Source organism: Diplotaxodon limnothrissa, linkage group LG7, assembly GCF_057381915.1.
Source record: "Diplotaxodon limnothrissa isolate DT_005_m linkage group LG7, D_limnothrissa_male_GT1.1, whole genome shotgun sequence".
NCBI lineage: Eukaryota > Metazoa > Chordata > Actinopteri > Cichliformes > Cichlidae > Diplotaxodon > Diplotaxodon limnothrissa.
The window spans coordinates 12,216,377-12,235,086 of record NC_140602.1 but is presented as its reverse complement, the minus strand read 5'-3'; the positions used below and the strand labels follow the sequence as shown (position 1 = coordinate 12,235,086).

The following is an 18,710-nucleotide window of genomic DNA, read 5'->3' as shown; positions in this document are numbered from 1 at the left end:
TCCACAGAGGTGATGGGGGTGTCAGTCAGGATGATGGGGGGGAGTGGGGCTGTGTGCTTCCTGAAGTCCACAATAATCTCCACTGTCTTCTGGGCATTCAGCACCAGGTTGTTGTGGCTGCACCAAGACACCAGACGTTCAACCTCCCTCCTGTAGGCAGACTCGTCCCCGTCCGAGATGAGCCCGAGATTCAGTCCCTTATAAACCAACAAAAGAATATAAAAGTCACTTTATTGACACACAGGGAGCTGGTACAAGATGACTGATGTGGTCCTCTCTCCTGGGTTTTTTAAGAAACACTTGAATAATAGCTTTCCTGGATTTCTGGACGTAGCACACGAGTCCTTGTGTTCTTGACATCATGTAACTCTCAAATGTCCAACCTTGAGCTAAAATGACTGAGCAGAGCTATATATATATATTCACTTTCATCGGTACAGCTGTTTAACTCAAATATTAAATCGTCCAATCATCTGACAGTAATCCATGGAATTTCAGCAAGCAGACATGATCAAGTTAACTTTCGGAAGTTCAAACCGAGAGAAGAAAAATTATTTAAGTGACTTTGAATGTGGCATGGTTGTTGTGGCAAGGTTTGCAGAAAATGGTCTGAAAAAGAGAAAATATTCAGTGAGGATCAGTTGTCTGGGTGAAAATGCCTGGTTGATGTCAGGGGAGAGTGGCAAGACTGCTTCGAGCTAATAGGAAGGCAACAGAAAATCAACCAAGCTATGCAGAAAAGCAGCAGATGGGCTACAACAGCATCAGAAGACCACACCGGCTGAAGAACAGAAGAGCATCTCTGATCAATAACCTGTCAATCTCGCTAAAATCAGCCTCGGTGAATCTATGTCACAAATTAAGACATTTCTCGTCCTTGTCATACCGCTGTGCTGATTTCTGTAAATAACTAAGGTAGAAAATACGGTAGTGAAATCCCATATGACAAACGTTGTAGCAACTTTATATTAACCCATATATGAAAACAGCATCCTAATGATTATGCCAGTTATCCTTTCTGGGCAAAAACAAACACACTGGAATTAATTCCTGTTTTCAGCCTTAACAAATATTTAAGGTGCAAGATTTAGTCCTACAGTTTGAGTGTCATTAAAATGTAACCAAATGAGAGATAAGAAGGAAATTTTGAAAAAGTGTCAATAATATACTTTACAGGTATCGACAAAAAAAACCCTAACCCTGTCAGTCAGAAGCTGACCTGTAACAGGTGGGCATTACACTAAAAACAGTGTTGCAGAGCTGAAGCCTGTCTGCTAGTACTGTGGGATACTTATACTTTTGATATAGTTTAGATACCAAGTATCACCAATACCAGTACTAATACCGATACTTTTGACCTATAAAGGCTTATGTGTCATGGTTTGAGATGAACCATCATCAGTTTGCAACTCTGAATACATTTCACTAATTCACAGATTTGTATTTTTCACAATAATTAGTTGTATTAACCTAAATTTCAAAGTGTGCTTTGTTGTATTAACAAAAAACACTAAAAATTTTCACATATTTTAAAACTAATTTTTCTTTTTTAGTAAAATAATAGTAATTTTAAAAAAGGTTCAACACAATACTGAAGTAAGAGGCAACAAAGTATCGATGCTATTGCATTAGTATGTATCCAATATCTATACCAATACCAGCATTCTTATCGATATTATCTTTGGATCGAGCCCACCTCTGCTTTCTTCGGTTCAAAAAAGCCAAACATGATCTTATGGCAGCACGGTGGCATAATTATCTCTGTTGCCTCACACCAAGAAGGTCCTGAGTTTGCGTGTTCTCCACGTGTTTGCGTGGGTTCGGTTAATTGAGGTTAGGTTAATTGGTGATTCTAAATTACCCATAGGTGTGTATGTGACTGTGATGTCTGTGTTAGCCCTGCGTCAGCGTGCCTGGAGCCTCTCGCCCTGTGGTAGCTGGGATAGGCTCCAGTGCGCCACACGACCCTGCCAAGGATAAGCAGAAGAAAATAGATGAATGGATCTTATGACACATGTAAAGCATGTATAGAGGCATCAAGGTACTATTCCCTCATCTCCTTAGTCTTATCAAATTTAAGGAAATACAGTCTGCTGGAGCAGTTATCTTATGATATGTTACACAGATCTCACTGATCTTACATGCAAAATTAATGGCCTCCTCATATTTGTTGCTTCTGAAAACGACATCTCATAATTACAATGACACCTCAGCACTTGCAAATGTGGCTATAATGCGCTTTAAAAAATGAGGGCGCAGTGTATTTCTGCCTGTCTTTGAGCGAGTGTCGTTGTCAGGTGGTTGTAAAGTCTAATAATAGCTCAATGACACTCCTGAACAAGACACACACACACAGAAAGAAAGAAAGAGAAAAAGCTTGTGCATGACAGCAGCAGTATCAGTATCACTGCATCTGTCTCAACAGCCTCTGATATTCACCTCACTCCTGATACTCCTCACAACAAAGATGCACAAAATACAACAACTGCGATTCCCCGGGAAGGTGTCCTTCTTGAAAGGCAGAGCAAAAACAAAACAAAACAAAACAAAAAAAGCCAACGACAACAACAAGAATCCACCAGCAGGAAACAGACGCTGCTGCAGGCAAGAGTTTTCTCTCTTAGTCAAGAAGTGTCAATTAGCCTAATGGCTGCTTTAGTAAGACAAAGCGTTACACAACAGCTCGAGTGGAGAAAATAAAGCAGTAAATCCTCTCTGGGGTGCCTCGACTTGCATCCTTCTCAAATTGCTGATACACGTTCAGTGACTGTTAATCTGATAGAGTGACTGAATTCATCCTGCTCTCATTTGGATTTTCATCCCAGAGTGGAAATGCGACGTACATGTTCCACTAAACACACTGAGAGTGAACTGTGAATTAGCACTGGATGTAAAACCAGACATCATATGTGTAAATATCATTATGAGTCATTATGCACAATCTCAGGGCTCCAGCTGCACTTTTCAATTTATGTAAATTAGACCTTTATTCATGTCTGTGAATCGCAATCGTGTAGAAAATGTATGCCTGGAATATGAAAACAGATAGCACTTTCCCTTTAGATTTGTTTTGACTGCATAATCCCTAATTTACTTTCATTATATATCAACTGACTAACTAGCTAAAGACTGACTGAGGGCGAAAATGATGCTAATGATAGGAATTGTATAATGGAGGGGTAACACATTTTAATAAATGACTTTTAATTACAAAGGAATGAAGAATCGATGACGACTATTCAAACGTTTGTACTTATGAAGAAACTCATCTGCTAAAGGAACGGCAAGAAAATAAAAAAGCAAACATGCTCAGTTAGCATTTTGGGATAAACATAAATATATTCAAAGGAAAAATCTTGGCACAGCATAACAGTAATAAAGGGGTGCGTGATAAGATTCATTTCTTTTCCAACATCAGCGCTCTAATTATTTTATGCCCGAAAAGTGCTGGAACTAAGCAGGGAGAAATTTAAATGCCGAAAGATGAGGATGATTATTTGAAAGCAAAATGCATTTTACTCCAGTAAAAGTCAGCAGGCAACTCGGTGTGTTAGATTCACACAATAAAGGAAAAGAAGTGCTTCAAACTCAGAGTTTCCTGGGGTTGGACGTCTAAAGCTCCAGCTAAACCCCAGGTCACATCTAATGATTAACAGAATGGTTCATCCTAAATCCTAAATCTTTTCTGATTTTAATGAAGTATCTACACAGTCACACAAAAGCCAAACCATCCCTTCCACACTGTAAAAATGCAGTGTTTTATCTATAGCTACAAGCGAAAGGAAAAAAAACTCCTTCCAGTTGTTTTTGTGGATTTGAAATCCCATTAACGAGTTATATAGTTAGCTGGTCAAGCATCCACGCCTATGTTTGAATATCAAATTGTAGTCTCAACATGCTCCTCAGTGTGGAAAGTAGTAGTTCACAATGCCTGATGACAACTTCAGTTTTTGACAGTTTCCCAAAATCAAAATGTTCTAATTTTTTTTGAACAACACTTCTCTGATGAGTGTCAGAGGAAAGTGTCTCTGAGGGGCGTTTTGATAGCACAAACAAGACTGCATAAGTGATAACACAAAGCACACTACTCCAGTCGCTCACAATTTGCTTAAACAAGTTGCTGGAAACGCTCTTCAGTCCATATTGACAGGACAGCATCACACAGTAGCTGCAGATTTGTTGGATGTACATGGATGATGCTGGTGTCCCGTTCCACTACATCCCAAATGCTCTGTTAGATTGAGATCTGGTGTCTGTGGAGTCCATTTGAGCACAGTGAACTCACAGCTATGTTCTAGTTTGATGTGATTTGAGCTTTGGGACATCTTTTTGTGACACTTTGGTCATCCATGGCACTCAGGTAGGCTGCGGTGTTTAAACAACGCTCAGTTGGTACTAAGACACTGAAAATGTGCCAACGTCAGCAGCAGCAGCAGCAGCAGACGTGTGGGCTTCTGCCACACATCTGGGCTTCTGCCACACATCTGCTTCAGAGATGCTCTTCTGCTTCTTTTTTGTAGCAGCCCTGTAATGTGAACTTTTTCTAATCAATTTCACTTTTAGATATAAGATATTGTATAAGACAAAAAGAAAACGTGTCTATAAGACAAAAGCAAATTATGCTTTGTTTTTACAATGCAGTGTATTTTATTTTTACTTGTGTGTAATCTTTGCTGTTTGTGGGGTAATAGCTTTGATTTCTTACATATTTGGCCCATTTAAAAAGTGCAGTATTTGTTGAAATTTGCCAAACAGGGTGCACTCAGAAGCTACTGTGACGCAGATAGATGTGGGATCCGTTTTGGCTTCTTTTTCTTGTTGGATGTGTGAACATTTTCATTGACATCGCTGTCCACTGACTCACTGCTGCAAGGCTATTTACGGGGGTTTTTTTTGATTAGATAGAAGATTTTTTTCAAATGCCACTCCGGTCTGGTGGTAAAGAGAAGATGTGCTGCATCTCCTTTTCGAAGATGTGAATTTCACTCTTGTTACTCACAAAATTTGGGATTCATTTTTAAGTGGAAATGTGAAGAAAAAGGATAGATATAGGGCTCTCTGCTGCTCTAAACAAACTAATGACTAAAGCTGACTATGAAAGGCACACAAGTAGTTTCCAACAGTGGTGAACACGGCTACAGAAAGATGTTTGACCTTTATTTTGACAACGTGGGTTTTCAGACCACACATGCCTGCTTGAATACTGCACTCAGATGATTCATGCATGCCTGATTTTTTCTCTTTTTTTTAATTTTTTAACCACTCGCCTCATACACCTGTGCAGGCTGGCTCCACACTGCTGCAGTCTCTCACCTCTCCTCACTCCGTGCGCCAGCAACACCTGGAGCAGCAACCTGGAGAGTGAGATCAAACCGGCTGAGTGGATGGTGGATGTGGAGTGGGCGGGTGGGGGGGGAGTGAAGATGGGAGAGTTTGGCCCCTGCGCCTTTAAGACTGCATGTGGTCCACATCTCGCTGCTCCCATGGCAGGCTCTGTAGGTGCACGCGTTCAAAGTTTGACTGGGGAATAGAGGGAAGAGCGGAGACCGCAGCAGCGGCGGCAGCAGCAGCAGCAGCAGCATCGCCCCGTCGGGAAACAGAAACACACACAACTGAACATCTGAGAAGAGAGAGAGGAGAGAGGAAGGACCGCAGCTCGCCGGGGAGTGTCCGACTCTGGCGAAAAGAACAAAGGCACAGATGACTGAGCGGATTTTCGCTTTCTAAATGGAAAACACAAGGAGGTTCATTTAAGTCAGTGTTCGCTAAACGGAGGGACTCCCCCCGGCCCCCCCGGCGGCTGCAGCCTCCCCCCTCTCAGCCATGCCGCTTGTATTCCGCACACTGTTGTTCGGCTTTGTAACGCTGCTGGTTGTGCTTTTGATAATTGATGATATTGCAGAAGTGGAGGAAGAAACTGCGTAAGTATCCCGCCGTGATTTATCCACGCAGTGTGTGTGAGAGAGGGAGAGGGAGGGAGAGATGATACCCATTGTTTTCTTACCCAGCAGGTTATTTCCTTCAGGCTTTCTCAGAAGATTTGAGGTGCGATGTGTGATGTGAGGGGAGGGAAAAGGGGGCTGACTGAGTGGAATAAACGAGTTTATTTGAATTGAAATGAAGTTCGGAGTTTGGGGTGCCGGAGTGTGCGCGGTTTGTTTTCTACATTTGTAACACTTGGGTGCAGCAGGAGCAGCTGTTCCTAGAGCAGCCCGCCTGCCTGGGTCTCCAAGGATTAGGCTATTTGTCTTGCAGCAGGCTGCATGCGGGATAGGATACATTTACACTATAAGAGAGAGGGGGGAGAGAAAGAGAGAAGGGGGAAGCGTGTGTGTGTGTGTAAGAGAGACAAAAGAGGTGAAGGGGCAAAAGAACGACAAAAAAAGAGGGTCTCCTCTATATATTTTTCTTCTTTTCATTTTCAGAGTTTGAAATGTTGCCGCAGGATTCCTCCAAGTCACACACACTCGCGTTTGACCTGCAAGAAGATCCATTCTTAATTTAGCATGAAAAACATGCAGGTTCCAAAAAAGAAAAGAAAAAAAATCCAACCAGACCTCAGCAGGGCTACATCCTCCTCTGCTTCTCTTCATAATCATCACATAGATGGAAAGACGCCCTGTTACCTGAATGGCAAAAAAAACAACAACCAAAAAACAAAAACTCACTTTTAAAGAAAAAAATTCTACGTCTCTATGCAGCTTTTGTCTTCTTGCATTTCTCCCCTTTGAGCAAGAACATTTTGTTTTGAAAGCAATTACCCGGCTGTGGCTCACATTGTAATGAGGTCACATTGGTTTGTGATTTGCCGTGGGAGAAGCACCAGAACCAATTCCACTCCTGCATAAAATTCAAGCTAATATGATTATAACAATATATTTAAAGGCCACCGGGATTGTAAAACGAATGAAAGGAGCCCCGGTAGCACTCCGGTGTTTCACTTCTTCACTCCTATATTTAAAGTCGTCTATTAGATGTGACCAAGGTCACGATTGCAAAATTGCTCGAAGCTTAACAATCTGAATGCATATACAATATATTTACTGTAAATGCATTTTGCCTGATGCATTCAACACCCTTGTAAAGCGATCGCTCTTTTCCTCCATGAAAAGAAAATCTTCTTTTCAGTATAATGGGGCCCCATTAAGGCCACATTTCCCCTCATTACATCAGCAAATGGGTCTACAGTGAAGTTCTCTAAAAATGCCTTGATGTGTGCTTTTCACCTTTATTCTGTCTTGTAAGAGTGATGTACAGTACGCCTGCTGCTGGATACAGCTCAGTGTAAGAATCTACACCGCAGTAAGTGATTCATAATTCAATCTAAACCTTTTTTTTCCCACTCAGAAATATTGGACATTCAAAGAAGATGAACTTGCACCAGCTCATCCCCAAACCACACAGGTCTGAAATCTTATCTACTCAGACACACAAACACACACACACACACAGCTGTAGAACACCAGTGGGTAGCTAAATGGCCTCTCTGGGTAATTTTCGCTTGCTATTGGTCACTGAATCCTTTACAGCTATGATGCCACAGTGAGTCAGTCACAGTGAGCGTCTCATTAGTTTTTTTTAAGGCGAGACACAGCCGCTATAAATACCCATCAAAGTATGTGTGTGTATGTGCGTTTGTGTGGTATCCATGTGACAATGCAAACATCTGCCATGTGAGCAAAGCTGGATTTAACTTTAAGGAAACTGCAGTATTTCGCCGAACATCACTTTACTGCATTTAAGTTATTGTTCATGTCAAGGAGGTCCTTTTTTGGAGCAGTGGCTGAATGAATCAGATACTTAAGTAGAAGTAATATTATCTGTACCTACATATAGCCTGCCGCAAGTCCTTAAGAATCTGAAGCAGTATTTGTGCTCACCAGACACTTCATTAGGTACACCTTTTTACTGTTGGGTTGGACCACTCTCTTGCTTCAAGAGTGACTTAATTCTTTGTAGCACAGATTCAGCAACATGCTGGAAACATTCCTCAGAGATTTTGGTCCATATTGACTTGATAACATCACATATTAGCTGGAGACTTGTCAGGTGCACATCAGTGTTGCGAATCTCCTGTCCCTGCAAAGGTACTGTATTGGATTGGGATAGAGTGACTGTGGGTGCTGTGTGTATACAGTGAACTCACTGACATGTTCACAAAAACAGTTTGAGATGATTTGAGCTTTGTGATGTGTTGCGTTATCTTGCTGGAAGCAGTCATCAACAGATGGGTCCACTGTGGTTGTAAAGGGATTCACATGCTTACCAACAATACTCAGCCATTAGTATTGTTGGTACATATTAGTCCAGAGTATGCCAAGATATAATCCCCCACACCATTTCGCCACCGCTGGCTGCCTGAACCATTGATACAAGGCAGGATCGATCCATGTTCTCGTGTTGTTCGTGCCAAATTCTGACCCTACCGTCCAAATGTCGAAGCAAATCAAGACTCATCACACCAGACAACGTTTTCCCAGTCTTCTGTTGAGTCCATGTGAACTGTAGCTTCAGTTTTCTGTTATTGGCTGAGAGGAGTCCCACAGGTGTGGTCTTCTGCTGCCATAGCACATCAATTTTAAGGTTCACCATGTTTAATATTTAGAGATGCTCTTGTTTGTACTTTGCTTTTAAAGGTGGTGATTTGATTTACTTTTGCCTCCATGTCAGCTGGAAGCAGACAAGAAGGCAACAGACCATTGTCCTTTGACCTTTGACATCAACGATGCTTTTTCTCTTCTTTGGACCATTCTCTATAAACCGTAAAGGTGGTTGCATGGGAAAATCCTAGTATATCAGCAGAATCTGAAATATTCAGATCCCATCTGGCACCAACAACTACGCTTTTTCAAAATAACTTAAATTACATTTTTTTCTCATTCTGATGTTCAGTTTGAACTTCAGCAGGGTGTCTTGTCTGGATGCCTAAATGGATACCATGTGATTGGCTGTTTAGATATTTGCATTAATGAGAAGTTGAACAGGTGTCCCTATCAAAATGGCCAGTGATAGAGCAGCCCCATCAGATGTCATGTTCCAGTTCAAATTTTCATCTTAAGTTGGACCTATCTTACTTTTCCTCATTTTCTGGGCTTACTGATGGTAGATGCTCCTATTAAAAATGGCGAAATTTTCAAATAATGGAGCCGGCATGGGAATAACTAAAAATGCCATATGTGAAAAATTCAGGCTTCAGTGTATTAAAAAGGTTCACTTTCATATGTTATTTCCTCCTACTGGCTCTCTATTAGGTCACAAAGAGGGGATAGCCCTAATCGGCAATCTGCTGTTTAAACCTTCTGTTTGCAAGTGGCAACCAATCAGAAATAAGTTGGGTTAAAGGAAGAGGAAGTGAAACTAAATTTCACACATAGAAGATGAACCAAGGGACTGGAAAAGAGCAAAGCCGGTAATAAACAAAGCATGGAGTCATTTGTTGAATCTAGTTTTCTTGTACCGTAACTCTACCTTGGTACACTCAGATTCACATATTTTTCTTGGTTACATTCTATACAGCATCTCTGTTTTTAGTCTGTTCGGAGAAGGAAAAGCTTGACATAACAGCCTTTAGATTTAGCAATGAATGGGGCAAATTCTAGCAATACATGGAGGAGATAACAGGCATAATTTTTTTGGACTGTGTGTTGGTAACACAACTTTTTCTTATCATTTAGAAAAGCTGCAGTACATGTAAACCCCACTGCTTTGACAACAGCAAGCGCGGACACATATCGTCACCGTCCAATCTACAATAACACTGCCAAACACTCGTCAAACAGCTGGACTTTCAATAAGACCCTCTCCCACCTCATCAGGTATTTTTATCACCCTCCACAATTATCTCCACAAGGTTTTACACTTCGCTGTAGACGGGCGGTCATAATTGGCGCATATTTTCTCTTTTCACAGGAAAAACATTCTGAGATTCCTCGACCCGGAGAGAGACATCTCGATTCTGAAGGGCACGCTGAAACCGGGAGATATCATCCACTATGTTTTTGATCGCCACAGTACCACAAACATCTCAGAAAATCTCTACCGTCTCTTGCCAACCGTATCCCCCATGAAAAACCAGCATTACAGGCGCTGTGCCATCGTGGGCAACTCCGGGATCCTTCTGAACAGCAGCTGTGGGCCTGAGATCGACTCTCATGACTTTGTTATCAGGTAACATGGGTGATTTAAGTCTTAGAAGCCTTTTGCTTGAAATAAATCATAAAACACAGCAGTTAAAATGGACTATAATTGAAATAGATTGGTGCATTAAGTTTTAGGCTTGTCTTATCTCCTGCACTGAGTGTATAATTCATATTAGTATGATAATCGATAGCTGGTGGCCACACGGCTGGAAATATTTTAATTGCGCATTTGAAAAAGCTGTCAAAGCCTCTCTGATGGCTTAAATTTGGGAGCCAACTGTCAAGTTGAGAGCTGTTAGATGAACGATTATACATGAAATTGACATTTTGAACAGCCTTTGCATTCAGCGGTAAGACGTTGTGCTTTTCAGAGAAACACCAGTGTTCTCCTGGGCCCTGCTCTCATTTAGCAGAGCGCGCTGTTTGCGAAGCCATCGGCCAGGTCTGTTTGTGTTTGGGTGCAAGCTCGCGAGTCCCTGAGTGGGTTATGTATCACCATTCATACCTGCCACCAGAGGTAAAGAAAAAAAAGCCTGTCAAGGCTGTATTATATTTGGCAGATGGAAAAAAAGAAAAGAAAAGTGTTCTGGTTTAAATTATCTTTGGAGTTAGGCATGATCGAACAGAACCGCCCAACCTGCACACTCTCAGAAATCAGTGTTGTTAGAATTAGAGCAGCACCTCACTGCGCTGGTTGATCGATAGCTCAAAGTCTTGCACACCTTTCACGAGTGGATTCTGTTGTATGCCTGTCTGTCTTGTATCTTGTGCTGCCGTGTTACCCTGATGAGAAGAGGTCATGATTTCTAGACTCCCTCAGCATCATGATAATGCCAGGCGATGGCAGTAATGGTCAGCTGAAGTCACAGAACAGGAAATGTGTCATTTTGAGAAGCGGAGGAATTCGCTTCTGTGCTCACATATCCGATCGGCAGATAATGTTGCAGCTAAATATAGTTCCCTGCCCTTCGCTCGGTTCCCACAAAGTAGGTTGACAGCGTTCGGGGTACATAGATTGCTTCAGCTCATCATGCACCATCTGTTCTTTGCAGTGGGTACATTAGCTGCTGTGGACAGCGACAGCAACCATTAAGATGTAAAACACAACACCCCAGAGCGGAGAACACCCACACAGATAAAAGATCCAGGGTTCATTTGCTCAAATTAATTAATTAATTAATTAAAAAAAAAAAATCAAATCTGTGGCAATTAAAGTTTTAACTCCAAAGCCTGCTGAAGTTTTAGCAAATTTGGCAAATGTGATTCACTTTATAATTACGGTTTAAAACATAGATTATGAAAGAGATAGCATGGCGTTGGTGGCACCTGACCAGTCACAAAAAGGGAGCAATTAAATGAACACGAGGCTTACAGAACAAAATCATTTTTGTTTAATTAAAAATTGCCTTATGAGGCTTTGATGTATTTATTTATTGAGATTCTGAATTTCTACAAGACTGTGATTTCAAGAGGTTCTGTGTTTTTATAATACCTGTACTGATTTTACTAAATCTTGCCTCTGACATATTCCCTCCATGCAACAATAATTAATAAAGACTAAATCTAAGACTGAAACTACAGTGGGGCAAAAAAGTATTTAGTCAGCCACCGATTGTGCAAGTTCCCCCACCTAAAATGATGACAGAGGTCAGTAATTTGCACCAGAGGTACACTTCAACTGTGAGAGACAGAATGTGAAAAAAAAATCCATGAATTCACATGGTAGGATTTGTAAAGAATTTATTCGTAAATCAGGGTGGAAAATAAGTATTTGGTCACCTCAAACAAGGAAAATCTCCGGCTCTCACAGACCTGTAACGTCTTCTGTAAGAAGCTTTTCTGTCCCCCACTCGTTACCTGTATGAATGGCACCTGTTTGAACTCATCATCTGTATAAAAGACACCTGTCCACAGCCTCAAACAGTCAGACTCCAAACTCCGCCATGGCCAAGACCAAAGAGCTTTCGAGGACACCAGGAAAAGTATTGTAGACCTGCACCAGACTGGGAAGAGTGAATCTACAATAGGCAAGCAGCTTGGTGTGAAAAAATGAACTGTGGGAGCAATCATCAGAAAATGGAAGACATACAAGACCACTGATAATCTCCCACGATCTGGGGCTCCACGCAAGATCTCATCCCGTGGGGTCAAAATGATCATGAGAACGGTGAGCAAAGATCCCAGAACCACACGGGGGGACCTGGTGAATGACCTGCAGAGAGCTGGGACCAAAGTAACAAAGGTCACCATCAGTAACACACTACAACGGCAGGGAATCAAATCCCGCAGTGCCAGACGTGTTCCGCTGCTGAAGCCAGTGCATGTCCAGGCCCGTCTGAAGTTTGCCAGAGAGCACATGGATGATACAGTAGAGGATTGGGAGAATGTCATGTGGTCAGATGAAACCAAAGTAGAACTTTTTGGTATAAACTCAACTCGTCGTGTTTGGAGGAAGAAGAATACTGAGTTGCATCCCAAGAACACCATACCTACTGTGAAGCATGGGGGTGGAAACATCATGCTATGGGGCTGTTTTTCTGCCAAGGGGACAGGACGACTGATCCGTGTTAAGGACAGAATGAATGGGGCCATGTATCGTGAGATACTGATGGAAGGAGCCAAAACCTCCTTCCATCAGTGAGAACTTTGAAGATGAAACGAGGCTGGGTCTTCCAACATGACAATGATCCAAAACACACCGCCCGGGCAACAAAGGAGTGGCTCCGTAAGAAGCATTTGAAAGTCCTGGAGTGGCCTAGCCAGTCTCCAGACCTCAACCCCATAGAAAATCTGTGGCGGGAGTTGAAAGTCCGTGTTGCTCGGCGACAGCCCCAAAACATCACTGCTCTCGAGAAGATCTGCATGGAGGAATGGGCCAAAATACCAGCTACTGTGTGTGCAAACCTGGTAAAGACCTATAGTAAACGTTTGACCTCTGTTATTGCCAACAAAGGTTATGTTACAAAGTATTGAGTTGTATTTTTGTTATTGACCAAATACTTATTTTCCACCCTGATTTACGAATAAATTCTTTACAAATCCTACCATGTGGATTCATGGATTTTTTTTTCACATTCTGTCTCTCACAGTTGAAGTGTACCTCTGGTGCAAATTACTGACCTCTGTCATCATTTTAGGTGGGGGAACTTGCACAATCGGTGGCTGACTAAATACTTTTTTGCCCCACTGTAAATGGAAACAAGCAAAGTCACAGTGGATACTAAGTGAAACAACTGAATTAAAATTTAAAAAGATAAGCAAAAGCTGGGACAGGCAGCTCTAGTTAAACTATGGCTTTTATATAAAACTTGTCATTAATCTTTAGTTAAGAATCACTGCACTGAATTTTGATTCTTTTTACACTGATGTTTCAGATGATGAAAGTTTGACTGAAAGTAAAGAAGTCCTGGTAATTTATCATTGAAAATATGAACAAACCCCGCAGATCTGAAGTGCTCAGACTAAACAAACACTGTAATCAGTGTGTAGATAAGAGAATAAAAACGTATTAACAACAAGGCCTCCTGATGTCTCCTCCCTGCCTACAGAATGGAGATGTTTCGCTGTGAGGATAATTACCAGCTTTGTGTTTTTCTGACATTTACTTTCAGGCGGAGACTAACATCAATGAAGAAAATGCCACCCTGCTTTCCTGCTGAATTTCACCTTTACTTCTGCTCTGTTTCACTCTTCAGACTTTGGGTGGTGGTGGGGGAAACAGATGGTTGCTAAATTACGTGGAAAAAATAAACGAATAAACAAAAGCTTCTCGTCAAGGTTTCACGATGAGATGATCGAACAGCTTCCACCATTTGCTTAATGCAACCCGTCAGTTATCCACCTGTGTTTCATTAATCAGAACCACATAGGGAGGTGAAAGTTACTTAAAAGTTGCCTTCATAGAGGATATCAGAGCTTTAACTGTAACATAAAGGTGGAAAGTTTTGACTTTCTTTACTTTTGTATACTTGTAAAAGCCTTACACATCATTAGCGAACCATATATTTGATTCATTTGTGTAAATCCTAGGTGTTTAATAGAGTATTTCCCCATGTTAAAACTGAACGCTCTTTGCTTTAAGGTGTAACCTGGCACCGGTGGAGGAATACTTTCAGGACGTGGGATGGCGGACCAACTTGGTGACCATGAACCCGTCAGTAGTGCAGCGAGCCTTCCAGGACCTGGTCACCAATGAGTGGAAGGAACGCTTCTTACGGCGTCTTCGAAGCCTCAGCGGCAGCGTGTTGTGGATCCCAGCCTTCATGGCCAAGGGCGGAGAGGAGCGCGTGGAGTGGGCACTGCGTCTCATCCTGCTGCACACCGTAGACATACGCACCGCCTTTCCATCGCTGCGCCTTCTCCATGCCGTCAGAGGGTAAGATGCTCAAGCACAGACTTATAAGAACACCTGTGAGCAGCACACTCAAAGGGGCTGACGAAGCCAATCTGCAGCCCAGGTGGCTATTTTTAAGCACAGCTGATCACCGGGGGCAGTCGGTGAGATAAAGCTACTCTGCCTTTCTCCACTCAAGGGCCCACCTATCAAATTTACCTAAAAGGGAAACTGTTATGCTCATTTTTCAGCCCTATAGTTTTATTCTGGGTCTCTGACTGAGTAGCTTTGCATGACTCACAGTTCCAAGAATGACTTATTTTGGTTAAACGTCCCTCCCCACTGTGCAGCCTTTAGTTGATCTTCTATTTGTAACAAGTCATTTTAGCTAACTCCATTTAAGCCAACTTACTGCTTAAACTGTCAGTGCTTTTGTCTTTGGGAAAGCCAAATTGAGTATTATTTTGGACAATAACTTCTTTCTAATAATTTGAGGACTCTCGGTCTGTCCGTCCATCTGTTCTCCAACTGTTCTTTCAATCCACTTCAAATTTTGCAGGGGTATTAGTGGGGCCCCTGGCTGAGTGCAGTGCCCAGTTTGACGTCATTTGAATGAACGGCTCACAAGATTTTGACTAAAAGAGTGACAGCTGTGCTGTGCCGTTATCGTTCTGTGCTTCACTTTTGCCTCTCAGCCCTAAGTTTAGGATCACAGCTAACTGCCAAACACTAACCTGAACCTAATTCTAATTTTAACCCTAAGCTTAGTCTTAACCCTCAAAAAGGGCCTTGAAATTTGAAAGCATGACAGAAAAGTGCCAACTTTTAAAAAATGTAATTAAAAAAAAATCGCACGAAGACAGCTGAACAAGTATGAACGACATTTCTTTGTTTACACTTTTATCTCATTGTATGTGTTTGCTTTCCTGAAACGGTCTGTCTGTTCTGCACAGGGCTGTTTGAAACGGGCACCATCGCACTCATTTGTTCGGTTGCTGTCTCCTTTTATAGCTGTCCTCTTTTCAAGTCTGCAGCTTTAGGATCGCCTGCTTGTGACACATTTATGGGACACTTGTAAATTGTGGAAACTCGGGGAAAAAAGGGAGGAAAAGAAATGGGTTTCTTTTTCCCGAAATGAGCACTGTGACAAAAAAATAAGGAAAATATAAAATAGGCCCACTTTATATATAAAATACCAATTTAACCCTGGATACAATGTGATGGGGTCAATTTGGGAAATGTACTTCTTTCACATGGGCAGATGTTGCTTCAGGTCTAGTCTTGTCTGATGTCATGTCAGGTAAGAAGCATTTAGCTTAGTGTGAATATCTTGAGGAAAGGAAAGGAAAAGTACTAGCCTGGTCTCTTTGGCTCAAGTTGAATGTTTGCATATGCTGCTTAGTTCTGTCCAACAGTGCTGCACCCGCACAATGCTCAATGCTTGCTTTGAGGGCAGGGTGCATGAGAGGATTCAGTACAAGTCCACAAGGACACGCACGGTGTTTAAGTCCATCTCCTTGTGCACACTTTCCACTAAAGCTGCTTGAGCACAGAGGGAAGTTAAAAATTCTCTAGAAATTGAGTGCTGTGTCTGCCCACCATGCTTGGGAAAGGCTTTTCCATAGTGCTTAGCACGCATGGTAATCAACATGGACCAGTCTTTAAGCAGCTGCTGTACTTCACAGCAAAGATACCGTGGCTAAAAAGTGTGAGAGTCACCCAGCGTTTCGTAATCATCCACAGGAGCTCTGTGTGGTTTGATTAGATGGTCCTGCCCAGTTACAGCTGGGAGAGGTTAACCTGCATCATCACTCCAAAATGAAACCACAATATCATCCTCATGGTGAAATCAAAAGAAAAGTCACGGGGTCAGAGGTGGTGCTGGACCAAAATATAATATGACATTTCCATTGAGTCACAGCGCTCCCACCATTTGACTCTATCTTGGTTAAAAAAAAGCAGGGAGCAGCGAGTCCTGCACCCGACACCGTGACATTGCCAGGCAACCAGCAGAGATGCTGCATTAAAAAGCTGTGTGGACTGACCTCATGGTGTTCATAAAGTCAATCTTTCGACTTGATTCTCTGCAAGAAAGCAAACACACACATTTCACAATTCAGCGTCACGCTGAGGCTTCGCTGATGAGGCGAAGTCAAAATCTCGGTGATCACATGTTCCCGTCAGCTCTTTAGCCTGATTTATACGAGCTTGTGAAAAGATCAGTTTGCCTAATTATTTGCAAATGTTGTTGATTTGTTCCTTCTGCTGCTTTTTCCGGAGCTCCTGCATAGCTCAGATAATAGGAAAAGCTGCTGCGCTGTGGTTTAATGTGTTGTGTTTAGTGCATTTGGTTAATCATGTTATAAATTCCATTTATTATCATTACTGTTATCTTTTTTTATTTAACAGCTTGTCATTGATTTTTTTTAAGAAGTCCTCTTTACACTGATGTCAGATGTCCTAAAGTGCATTTGGACATTTATAAAAATCCCTCTCTGCTATTGTTTGTGTGTCCTCGCCTCTGTTATCATTAGCACACTCTGCCCTGGTTCTTTCCTGCCTCGTTAAAAGCCTAACAACCACCGCTGGTCGGTGACCAAATTATGCGATTTTCTATGCTCCAACTCACTCTCGGTATTGCAAAGAGGTACAACCAGCCATGATTTTTCTTGTTTACAGACCGTAAGAAACAGTCTTTGCCCTAAATCGATAGTCGTGCCTGATAAATGCTCCCCTGACCTTTCCTTGGAAAAGCTGAACTTTAAATCGTGCTAGTTTGCAGTAGAGAATAAATCTTATGTGCTCATATTCACCGCAACCAAATCTCAAATCTCACCTCGGATGATGCCACTGATAATTAAACCCTGTTCTCCTGCCCACTGTTTGTCCTGCACGGCTCATGAGCTGATTAGAGTGGGAGGTTACTGCTGCTGCATCTCAACATGAGCTTCCACATTAACTATAGAGGGTGTTAGAGGAGAGGCTGTTGTGGCCTCAAGGCTGGGCAAATGGACCAGTGACTGGAAAGGAAAATGAAGCTGATGCAAGCGAACGTGTGACCATCTGTCCCCGAAGCTGCTCCCAAGGGGAGCATGTGGCACGTCACTGTCACAGGAGCTGCTAGTCACCTCAGGTAGAGAAAATAGTCGTGCAGAGCAGCTGTGGCGTCTGCAGCTTTTGTTAAAAAGGCTCACGCAGTGAAAAGAACGTACAGTCTGTGCTGCTCAGCAACACTCTGCAAAAAAGTAAAACATAAAAAAATCGTCCACCTAAATATTTTTGATTTCATGTCAAATTCAGCAGCCAGGAGTTACTGCAGTTCTGCAACTGCAGTGAAAAAATCCAACTCTCGACAGATAGAAGTCATTTTCTTTCACAAAATTAAAAATCCCATTTCCTACAGCTTCAACCAATCACCAGTGGAAAACTCAAAGGTAAAAGAGAGAGAGGGAAGAAAGCAGCCAGTCATCACGTTTGAAAGACTGAAATTATTAAACCAACTGACCTACAGAAGACTTTAGGAATATGCGAGACAGTTGTGAGGCCAGTGTGTTGTTGTTTACATCAGAAAGGTGTCGGTCAAACTCTCTATTTTTGCTTGTGTCGCACAGGATTCAACTCCTCCTCTTACTGAAGGAGAAAAGTGGTTCTTCCCAGTGAATGCAGAGCTCACTGTGTACCCAGAAAAGAGTTATGGACACCTTCATTGCTCATCCTTTTGTTCTGGTTCTGTCCGAGTGTCTCCTGTTTTGTCCCTGAATGTCTTATCTTACAGCTCTGTCTCTGTCTGCATCTGCAGGTACTGGCTGACGAACAACGTCCACATCAAACGTCCGACCACCGGCCTCCTCATGTACACAATGGCCACTCGCTTCTGCGAGGAGATCCACCTTTACGGCTTTTGGCCCTTTTCGCTCGACCCGCAAGGCAAACCGGTTAAATACCACTACTACGACACCCTCAAATATGAGTACACCTCCAGCTCGAGTCCTCACACCATGCCTTTGGAGTTCAGGACCCTGAGCACGTTGCACAGACAGGGGGCGCTACGGCTCCACACTGGGGTTTGTGGCATCCAGCAGAGACCACAGAAAGATCTCCAGAGCAAATAGCAGAAGGTTCTGCGGCAAGCAGACTTGAATACGAGCAGTTTTTCTCGTTGCTAGCACTTTTATGAGACTTGAATTAACTTATTTTCAACAGCTGGAATGAACAATTTTTCTATTTCAAGCTCAAAG

General features: G+C 42.3%; 1 protein-coding gene across 1 annotated transcript; it reads left to right on the top strand.

Annotated features, from left to right (window-relative positions):
* The first annotated feature begins 5,823 nt into the window (after window positions 1–5,823).
* Window positions 5,824–18,584, top strand: st8sia2 (ST8 alpha-N-acetyl-neuraminide alpha-2,8-sialyltransferase 2). The gene is made up of 6 exons (XM_085357400.1): window positions 5,824–5,921; window positions 7,348–7,404; window positions 9,675–9,815; window positions 9,910–10,167; window positions 14,221–14,514; window positions 18,272–18,584. The coding sequence occupies exons 1-6, from the start codon at window positions 5,824–5,826 to the stop codon at window positions 18,582–18,584; spliced, it is 1,161 nt and encodes a 386-aa protein (XP_085213526.1).
* The last annotated feature ends 126 nt before the right edge of the window (window positions 18,585–18,710 follow it).